This window comes from Electrona antarctica, assembly GCF_951216825.1.
Source record: "Electrona antarctica genome assembly, chromosome: 6".
Classification (NCBI taxonomy): Eukaryota; Metazoa; Chordata; class Actinopteri; order Myctophiformes; family Myctophidae; genus Electrona; species Electrona antarctica.
In genome coordinates this window covers 11,589,297-11,600,661 of record NC_136811.1, presented here as the reverse complement: position 1 = coordinate 11,600,661, position 11,365 = coordinate 11,589,297, and the positions used below count along the sequence as shown (strand labels likewise).

The 11,365-nt window shown below is 40.6% G+C and overlaps 1 protein-coding gene across 1 annotated transcript; it reads right to left on the bottom strand.

Annotated features, from left to right (window-relative positions):
• Positions 1 to 1,615: 1,615 nt before the first annotated feature.
• Positions 1,616 to 8,695, bottom strand: ube2s (ubiquitin-conjugating enzyme E2S). The gene is made up of 4 exons (XM_079503368.1): positions 8,492 to 8,695; positions 7,090 to 7,237; positions 5,683 to 5,873; positions 1,616 to 3,536 (listed from the first exon to the last, which is right to left on the bottom strand). Exons 1-4 carry the CDS (start codon positions 8,492 to 8,494, stop codon positions 3,183 to 3,185), a joined length of 696 nt encoding a protein of 231 aa, XP_079359494.1. The 5' UTR covers positions 8,495 to 8,695; the 3' UTR covers positions 1,616 to 3,182.
• Positions 8,696 to 11,365: the final 2,670 nt, after the last annotated feature.

The window sequence follows — 11,365 nt, the reverse complement described above, 5'->3', positions numbered from 1 at the left end:
AAATCATATAGTCCAAGTTATGTATGTCCCTGCCTCTTGGTAAATAGACTGTAGAATTAGAATTGAGTGTGACTGTTATGTGTAAGGGAGAGATACTGAGGGAGAGAGACAGAGATGGTTGCCACGGCAACTGTGTCATTATGTTGGTGGCAATTATGAAAGCGATGGAAACGGGTGGGGGGAGAGGTTTGGTGCAACAGCCAGGAATACATGAACCAAACTGTGAAATAGATGCACATTCGCTATTAACTTGATTTCTGATTTGTGCTCTTGGCATGATATTCAACAAACAGCTGTTAGAGGAATAGCCTAGTTAGTTAGTAGCCAACTTAATAACCAGTGCAACAATGAAGAAAAGTTTGCACTTTGTTTTGTACTGTATAAGCCTTGTACTATAAGGTATCTTTCCCGCATTTATATGACGATTTTGTTATATTATATGGGGGTGAATTTTCTTTGACCTAATGGGGTGTATTGGCCTGAACGAAGATGAGAACCGGTTGGAGCAAGAGCAGGTATCATAGCCTAGCTGGTTCTCATGCTTCTGAAAGCAATGTTGCAATATGATGCCCACCTGATTAACAATGTTCTGTTTATGCTTAATGGGGTTCAATTCAATGGTAATTATTCAATTGTAAAAGTGATTTGGTGAAAGACGATTTGAAATGTAAAATGGTAGCCTACTGCATAAGCCTTTCTCCAAAGAAAGTAAATATAGCATATATGCCTATTACTGTACATGTATATACATGGAAAAACCTGGCTCTATTAATTCAATTCAGACCACAAGATATGTAGGCTGGCTGGCTGGCTACATATGACAACAAAAAAAGAAAGTTGAACTGACAGCAAGGGTTCTGTACTTAGGCCAAACAGATTACTATTCAAGTATTCTAGACTAGAAGGGGCCTGATAATTACCTGTGTGACAGGCTGCTATTTCTACACAGGTGGGTGGCTGCCTGGCTGGCATGTATGACTGCAGCAGGCCAGCTGGGTCCTTCATTAATGCAAGGCAAGTGACATTCTTCTGGGTTTGTTAGCTGAGAGAACTGCAGGAAGGGAGTACACTATGAACTGAGGAATCAAACATCATCAGAGCTCAGATACACCAGGATTACATTTACATATACCCATACTGTACAGTCAAACACACGTATATTATATTGATCTCAGGGACCTAAATCGCCACCGTACAATTTTCAATGTTAAATTACCTCTAAAATGCTGGTCCCTTTGTACATTATTTGGGTTACAGTCCTGTAAGGGTCCATTTGGTTTCTATCAGTCTTTTTGAGTGGTGCAAACCACTCCAACAACCAGCTTGGTCTGTGTCTATGTATGTGTGTACCTGTACGTGTGTGTACCTGTACGTGTGACCCAAAAAAATGAGCATGGTTACTATGGTCACTGACATTACGTCAGACCACAGCTGATCAGGCTATATAAGACCTTGCACCACTCAGTTCACACGGGTGTGATTTTTTTTAAACTGGGGACAATTATTTACGACTTCTCATTTGTCAAATCAATGATAGCTTATATTATGAATTATATAAGACACAATCTAGTATGTATAATACTAGCCTGGGGAGAGGAAAATCAAAGGCAAATCATTTTGCATTTATCTTCCAATATTTCCTTTATTAATTTAAATAACTTAGAATGGACACAAAAATACCCATCCGCCCATCTGCACCATGACATGAGTTTCAGAGGCGCCTTTTCCATCCAAGTAAAAGTGTTGCGCTTGAGTGTGTTTCCTTGGGAAATGTAGGCCCCAATGTGCATTTACAACAAAAACGGAGAATCCGCCTCAGAAACCATGCCAGAACAAGTGCCATTAGGTGTGGGGAGATAAACTTCTATCAAATATGCAGAGGTCTTCCTATGGAGATATTCTCTGTTCTGTGGCAGCCACAAAGCTGGTAGGAGAACTGGGCATTTGGACCGGTACATACCACTTTGGAGGGAAGCAGAGAAAAGGTGTAAACTACTCAAGGTAGCTTTGACAGATAATTTGAGACATGGTTTACTCCTTATAAAGGATGCACAATCTCACAGCCTACCCTGTTCCCCTACAGCCACTCAATCTAGATCTTCAATTACACACACACCGAAAACAGCTGAATATAGACGTGTCAATTTAAAACCACTTTTGAAAATACTGGACAATGAGACAGACAATTTTATAAAAATGAAAAACAAAGGGGAAGGGAAAAATAATCCAGGTAGGTATGTCACACCACAAGGTGGACAAGAGGCGTTTTACACTTCACTGCCATGGCATTCCGTACCCTCTCCTTCAGTCAGTGGACAGTCATATGAAAAGAATTTAAAAGATGTTGCTCCCTTGTGTGCCGTGAAATGATTCTCATCTCTCGCACTCCAATGAAACAGTTCAATACGTTGCGTCGTTGCATAATCCTACGATAAAAACGGTCCTCCAAGTATTATTCCCTTGCTGCTAAACTCGCAAAACCTGATTTTCAGTCGAGGCAACTTGAACCCAAAACAAGAGATATTATGGCTAAGTGTGGATTTCACACCGTGATCAAAGCTGAGCAGTACACAGTACCATCCCAGAAACACGAGGCTGTGTTGTTGATTAAAGATTTGACATTAAAGGGCGACTTATATTTTGTTGCGCACCGGTGTTATACACTGAAAATAGCAGATACACAAGCTCTCAATGCTTTATGAGCCCATAGATCTGCCATTTTCAGTGCGAGACACGCAACAAAGTATAACTCAGGCTTAAGCCCACAGCTTAGCGGAGACAGTAATACAGTTATGTCTCTGAAGGAGACAACAGACACTTTGTTTAGGGTAGAGATGCCAAAACCCAGCTACAACTCATAACAGGGATAGGACATCAAATACATTTGGTGGTAGTGTCATTTGTATGTTGGGGGGGAAAAACAAACTTCATTTAAAAAGAAAAAAGGAACAAACATCTTTGATCGTGACTTGAGGTGTGGCGACAATTGAGTGCCAAAGGGGATAGCTTAAACTGGTGATGAAAAGGGTGGGGCAACGATGCAATGAGTACAAAAATGGAGCCTGGAGGGGGATAGAAAGAGTCAGAAAAAGGGACCAAAAACATTGTGAACACACTTCAATATTTATATTTACACACGCTCATACACACTCGCGCACGCACTTGAGAATTGAGTTGAGGTATTAGAGTCGCCTCAATGCCCGCTTTTTATCAGTTTTCTTTTTCCCCACTACATTACTATTACTGCTATTGCTGCTGCTGCTATTGCTGGCTGCGTTCGCTCCGTTACCCAGAGCCGCCACAGGGGCCCCGCCCGGTCCCCTCTTGGTGGGATCGCCCGCGTGCTTCTTGGGTTGTGGGCCGTCGTTAGGGTCCTGGGGGGCCCCAGAGGTTCCGCCGGGCCCTCCCATGGCGTGGATCTCGGTCAAGAGACGAGCGCGGGAGGCGTATTCGGCATAGTCCTCTAGTAGCAGTCGCCCTGCCTCCTCGTTCAACGCAGACTCCGGGTTGGGGTGAATGAGGAGACACTTGATTGTCTGTGGGGGGTGTGGGGGAGGGGCGTATAAGACAAAATGGTGACGTTAAATGAAATTAAAAACATAAAAAGCTCAGTCAGTACTTCTGGTTAAAGGAGAATTCCGCCCTAGTCGTTTTTTATTGAATTCTATTGATATTGATGTATATTAACAAAAACAATAAATTAAAAAAAAAAAAAAAAGGGGGACAATGGTGCTTTAACCCAATTTGGACGGGAACCCCTTTTGGTGTTTTAAGCACCCAGTTATACTTTAGCTATTGAAAAATAGATAGATCTGCTATTTTTTTTTAAAAAGTTGTGCAAATCTTGGAATAGACATTCTTTCACAGTGGCGAATGGATACAGGACTACAACTCAAGGTAAAAAAAAACTGCTTGTACGGAATTCGCCTTTAAGTATATAGCTTGAGGAATAGAACATGGCGCCGCTGCTCCACTGAACTCAATGGACGCCCTGTTCTTTTCCGTCACCCATTACTTTCAACGGTGTCCTCATCTGCTCAAACTCGATAAGTTGCATCTTTCAGTGAGTGTTTATAGAGGATATGGACTGAGAACAAATGTATGCCTTTTCCAACCATGATCAATATATGTATACTAGGTGTTAATTGGCTCACGATACAATTTGATTACGATTCACCAGCTAACGATTTGATTCTACGATGCACCACACATTTCTATATTACTGCACAACATGGCAAGTCAATACAGTCAGACATACTGAACAACACATTTCATTTAAAATTATATTATATATTGTATTCATTCATTATTATACTTTGATGTATCAATAGATTATAAAACCAATGTTATTTAATATTCATTTAATTATCTTATAAATAGGTGGTGCACTTGCCCTTTGGACAGCAATGTGCCCTTTTGGAAAAAATAAAATTATTATATATACACACACACACACAATTATATATATATATATATATATACAGTATATATATATATATATATATAATTATGTTTTTGTACAGTAGGTGGACCATGGTGACATTGATCAATTATTGATAAAAAGCTTCTAATATATTATTTATGCCCCAAAATCAATAAATCTCACACTATTAGGGCAACCGACCGGTTCCACCCGCTGCACAAGGTGGCCTTTTTTCACTTGAGCACCTGCCCCTCTAAATGTCTGTGCACGCCACTGATCACAACATTCTATAATCAGTCTCTGTACACAGGAGCACTGATGTTGCGTTCTTGAACTTTAGTTCATGTAACGCCCATTAACTAGCTCTGGTCCATAGCGAGGAGAAGTCCTTACTGCAACGCATTGCTAAAATGGTGCATTTATATGCACCATTTATTATTGCTGAATGGTGGTTGTAATGTATACTGTATACAGGCGTCAAATTAAAAAGGGAAAAATCCAACAAATGCTGCCAGCCAGAACAACTTCAATGTGCCTTGGCAATGGCATAGATTAGTCAAATCTCTGGTACTCTACTGGAGGGATGGAAGTTGGAACACTATTACATAAGATATTCCCTCATTTGGCATTTGGTTCTAACATGTCAGTCTAACATGTCAACATGTCATGTTTCATCCTACGTAGTGGACTCAAACATCGTTTGAGTCCACTTCAGAGGGCAAGGTCACTGCAATGCCAGAATATTGTCCCCCCCCACAGGACAACAGAGCCGAGCCAGACCCTCACTTAAGGGGTCAGGCTTTCAGACCTGTACCTTTCTCTCACCCACTTGTGGAAAATATAATGAAGGATGACTCATCTGGCTGTATCTTCTTCATCTCCATAGACCAGTGGCTTTGTTTTTACACCACTGCTGAACTCTCAAATGTATGTGTCTTTGTAATGACTGGTTTATGCAATGCAACCCTACTATAACATCTCTCTCCATGTACTGTCGTTGTTAACAGACGGTTCTTGCGGACGTTTTGCACCGACGTTTTGCAACATCGCCTCAATCCACAAGCATCGAATGTGAACGTCCGACCCCAATTACCGATGTCTTTCAAGTTTCTATAGGTCAAAATGCTGATGTCACTTTGGCACAACACCCAGTTGAGCAGTCTGTGACTGAGGTTCCTGCCATCAATGCCCAAACAAACCGTGATATATATAGTCTGTATAATCATACACACAAGGTCTCTGTAGACAAGATATATTACCAGTAAGACATGTCGGAGGCCGAGCTCTGCCTTCCAATCCCTCTTGAGCACATTGACGCAGATCTCTCCCTTGTGACCCACGTTGGGGTGAAAGATCTTGGTCAGGAAATACCCCTTGGGTGGTACCGCAGGAAAGTCCTTCCCCAGGACCAGACGCATTCGGAAAATGCCACCAGCGAAAGGAGTTCCCTCTGTCAAAGCATAAACAATTCATGGCATCAACAGTATGTCACGCTTTATTAGCCAATCGTGTTCTGTAGCGAACAGAGGCTTAAACAGTGAGTGAAAGTGGCACGATTACAAATTTCAGTTGCAGATTAATTTGTCATTGAATTGTGAATACAATTTTAATTTCAGGTTTCGTAATCACAAATTGCACAGGGCCGATATGACAAATAACTCAAATATACAAATAAATTACTGACATATTTAATCATTTTATACTTAAACACGTCACAAGGTGACATGTTGTAAGCTTGTAGATCTGCTATTTCTGCTGTGATTTGTTGTAAGCTTGTAGATCAGCACTTTCTGCTATTTTTGGAAAATGTTTGAACATGGAAACGATTAGGACGATAATGCAAAATAATTGCGATTAGCTCAAATAATTGTGATTAGGCAATTATGTAATAATTGTGATAGGCCTAGTGAGTGAGAGTAGTTAAAAACATTTCAATCATAAGAAAATAATTTTTCTCAACCACATTCAACCTATTTTGAGCATGACTGACAGTATGGGCAGACCTCTTCAAAAGTAGTAGATCGAATTTGAGATCGGCTATTTTTGCACAACACTGTTGTACGACTGAGTATAATCGCACTGCGCTCGTCCCACAGCTATGCCAGGAGCATCAGATGGCAAATTCAGGTCAGGCAGTCCTTCAAATATGCATCTTTAACACTTAACAGAGCTTGTAAACCAATCTATTATGAAAGTATGTACATTTGGCTGCCACAAAGCCACCTCACAGAAGAAACCGCTCCCATGTTAATGCACGTGCTGGCCAATGTTTTTACAACACGTTTATTGCACATCATCATTTCCCATCCACGGTTGACCCCATTTTAAATGTTTGTTAAGGTTACATAAAGGCTTTTAACAATGAATGACATTGTTGTGATGGAAATCCATAACACATCAAAATAGGTACATTTAAAAAGAAATATAGCTCACTGGGCCTTGGGAAATATGGGACTAATAATTATTTTAACCAAGCATGTCCACGGACAGATATAATGTAGTTCCGTATGCTACAAGTCTGCAGACATGCACACTTTCCACACAAGCACACTACACTTGGACAGTAACAATTTCTTTGCAAGAAATATTATTGAAATAAGAAGCCGTATTGGGTTTTAAAGTCATTATTTTAGGATAGGCAAAATAACTAAATCTACATCGCTTACCCGGTCCCTCAATGGCTGTGTGCAGCTCAGTGATGTCTTCTTCACTGGGGTATATCTTGATGCCCTCAGGCGGGTCTGCTGCTAGGGCCGACACCTCTTTGTACACCAAGCGCAGGACCTGAGGGGGCAAGTTCTCCACATTGGAGTTCTAGAGGGGAAATAAAGACAAAAGAGTTTAAAAGGTAACCTTTCATTCAGTTAAAAACTCAAAAACTCAAAGTCATAATCCATTCTTGCCAAGACAGGAAGGCTACAGCCATAGTTATATGTAGAGCTGCTGATCGATCGGCCACCGATTTCTTTCACTCCAAATGACTCAATCGGTGATCGACAATTTACCCGATCTGGAGAAACCAATCTTTTTTATACCATTTAAGTTGTATAAAAGTCAACCAGATATATCACTTTGCATCTTTGTGACAGGCCTTGAGGCCTACCCCCCCCCCCCCCCATTCTGAATTGTTCAGTTAAAAATCCAAATGTTTTGACAGATGTTTTAAAACCCCAATTATACTGGTTAGTTAGACACCTGTCTACTCTGACTAGTATGTGACCGAATACTTAATGCAAAACATAAACCGAAATACGTCATAATGACTGATTGATAGAAGTATTTATTAATAGTTTGCAGAATTACAGTAAATTTCAAGCACAACTCAATACAAAAACTGTTAACTGTTAGTGGACGACACCATAAAGCATTACACTGGCAGTCAGTAACCTCGCGTCACCAGGCTTTCCACAGGCAGTTATATTGCCAGACAGAAATAAAATGTATCCATTTGTAATTCTGAGCAGTTACAAATGTAACCAAAGTTAAGCATCAATGTCCATTTGGCCACATAGGGTTATATTTGTGTGGTGTATAAGGGCTTTTTTCAGGCCAGTAGCAGTTTCGGCTAACACTAGCTCTGTGGCTAGCGTCCATTAACATCAGCTAGAAAATTGCAATGTAGGCTAACGTTACGCCACCGTAATTGATCGCATATAACGAATAGCAGATAGCCGTGATGAGATGCTGACCATTAAATATATACATCTCCTTTCACACACTTCTTATCCACCAACATCAGAACATCAAAGGTTAATTCAACAACATCCCAGAAAATAGACAGACCCCCCCCTACCCGATTAAGCAGAGCTAACTGCACCGCCGTTAGGCTATTTATACACCGTCACTCTAGACTTCTGGACAACAAATTAAAACACATTTAAAAGGGAAAGGTGTCGACGCGAGCCACGTCGACACTTGTTCCAGTTAAACGTGCCTTGTTTTCGTCGATCCACTGTATTAATTCAACAATAATTAGAACCCCCCCTCCCCCCAACATCACCAGAGACAGGATAGCAGCCAGTTAGCAACGTTAGCTAACCCGAGAAGAATCCCTAAACGTAAACTTACCATGTCTTCTACTGGTGTGGATGTGTGTGTGCTGTTGTCCGTTGGGTTTTTCTAAATAATATCGAAGTGAATGTTGTTCGTGTTTATTTAGGTTTTTTCTTATACACTTATAAACTATTTTCCGTTGTGAATGCAGCGAAGCTGAAGCTAGCAGCTATTATTACTGTTCCTCCTTTCTTCTCTTCGTTGACTTGACACAGGAACAAAAATAAGATCCTCGATTTAACCCAGCGGCCGAGGACCAATCGGCTTCTCGGCAATACAACACGTCACGGCGGGCGAACCAATCGGAGAGGAGGATTCTCCGTCTTCGTGTAGATGACAGATCTGTCAGCCAGTCACGGTGGGAGATATGTGCGATTCTGACCGGCCATTGGTGCGTTTGAATAACTCAGCCACCTATGTATACAAATTATATATATAATTCAAAACAAAACAAATTACAGATTTTATTTGTTGTTGGACATTCATTTTATCATTGTATATTCATTTATCACAGGGGTGGGCAACTTTGACGATGGAGAGGGCCACCATATTTCCACACTCACTCCCTAGGGCCATATATTACCGTCGTAGCAAAAACAGCCGATCTACAAGCTCAAAACGCGTCGCAGTGCGACGCGTTTTGAGCTTGTAGATCGGCTGTTTTTGCTATATTCGAATTGAAATCTTAGATTTTTGCTATTTTTTAATTGGAATCCTGAAAATGAACATTTTTATGTAATTTCAAATGCCTTTAATTATACTTGTGTTGAAGCATTGAGCTACTAATTTATACTGAAGTAATTAAAGCGGGTCATGTTTGCATGTCGTAGAATTGTAACCAGCTGAAATCAATATTATATCAGTTTTCTGACATTAACCTGAGGGCCACATTAAGTGAAGGTGGGGGCCGCATGTGGCCCCCGGGCCGCCAGTTGCCCACCCCTGATTTATCATTTGATATTCAATTGCTATTATTAAAAAAATAAACTGCAAGCATAATTTGGCTGATGTATGATGAATGAATACACTACTTTCAGAAGTACAAATATTGAAGCTCATGGAGATGCTTGAGTTGAAATGCTTTCATTATAACCAATAAAATCATATATGTTGGACCATATTAAATTGATCTCCTCTCTCCATATAAATAGTAAATAGCTGTATACATTCTTCAGGAGCTGGCCTCTTAATAATCCCAATGTACATTATACTTAATTAGGCTACTACTCTACTCTGTCAGCTGTCTGTCTAGTGTTTAACAAGCATTAAACAAGTGTAATGCTTTATTGGGTTGTCCACTCACAGTTGACCGTTTTTGTATTGATTTGTGCTTGAAATGTACTGTAATTCTGCAAACTGTTAATAAATACTTCAATCAATGTCTGTCTGTCTGTCTGGAGTCTCTGGACTGACTCACTGACTGACTGACTGACTGACTGATTGTATAATCTATCTATCAACAGCTAATTTGTTACAATTACGGTCACTTTACCAGCATGGACCGTTAGCTTCTTTAGTTTGTGTTGTTTTATGTAAATGCGTAATGAAGGACGTCGGTACAGCTTAACAGTAAAAGTTTGTAGCTCACTTCCCCGGTAGGTTATCGGAGACGCTCTCTTGCCACAATAGCCAGGCTCAACAGTAGATGGCGCTGCAAGACGCTATATTTATAACAACAACAGAGGTAGTACCATAGAGTCTTATGGGCATTGCATGCATGGCATGCTAGAATTGTTGACCACCATTAACAGTTATATGGTGTAAGACAAACTATTTTTGTGCTTTTAAATCCAATCACATTCATGAATACGTTAATTTACATTGTAGATTCTAGCTCATCATTGTTGTACCAGACTACCAGTGCTGCACTGAGGATAAAACAGATCCCATGACCCGAGGGGATGGCCTGGCTGCAATTGGCTAGTTGGTTGTCAAAGAGATAACATAGCATTGTCTAAATCTGTAATATATTTACTCTCATACACAGCAAAAATACAGAGGCAGCATTTTGTTTAGAAAAGATACTCCTAACTCCTTTCTCTGGAAGATATTGGAATGGCTAATTTGACTATATACTCTAAAAAGCATCCTTTTCATTTTCACTAAACCAATTCTGGCCAATCACAACGTGGTACGTCCGCCTGGGCTATGGGGTCAGGGGTGTGACCGTGGCATGGGCGTGGCGGCCACACACAACAACAAAAACAGTGTTGCCATATCTGCTTATTGTAAGCGACTTTGGGCTTGTTTTTCCTGTAAAGTTGCTTGTAATTTGTAGTTGCGCGTTGCGGTTTTCTGTGCTTGTTTCCTAATGTCGATTTTTGAGTGGTGCAAACCACTCCAACAACCAGCTTTGTTTGTATCCGTGTTTGTGTGTACCTGTACGTGGGGCCCAAAATAATGAGCATGGTTACTATGGTCACTGACATTACGTCAGACCACAGCTGATCGGGCTATATAAGACCTTGCGGCTTGCACCACTCAGTTCACACGGGTGTGATTTTTTTTAAATAGCAGATCTACAAGCTCACAACGCGTGGCATCATTTTTAAAGTTAAAGGGCTTTGGTACATTCGCTGGAGATTAGAACAGGGAAGCACAGGAAATTATTGATGGATTGAAAATGGTGGACCCTAAACAAATTGAGTTGTGCTTGAAATGTACTGTAACTCTGCAAACTGTTAATAAATGCTTCAATCAATCAATCAAATTGATAATTTAATTTAGGTGCTTTTGAATAGCGGTGGAACAATAAGGTGATTTTGGATTTTGTTGTATTTGTACTTTTTAGGCACTGGTTAGACCTGGTTGCTTGTTTCTCTCGCAAAACCTGGCAAGTTTGGCAACACAGAACAACAACAGCCCCACTTCCGGTGTGTCAATCTGCCT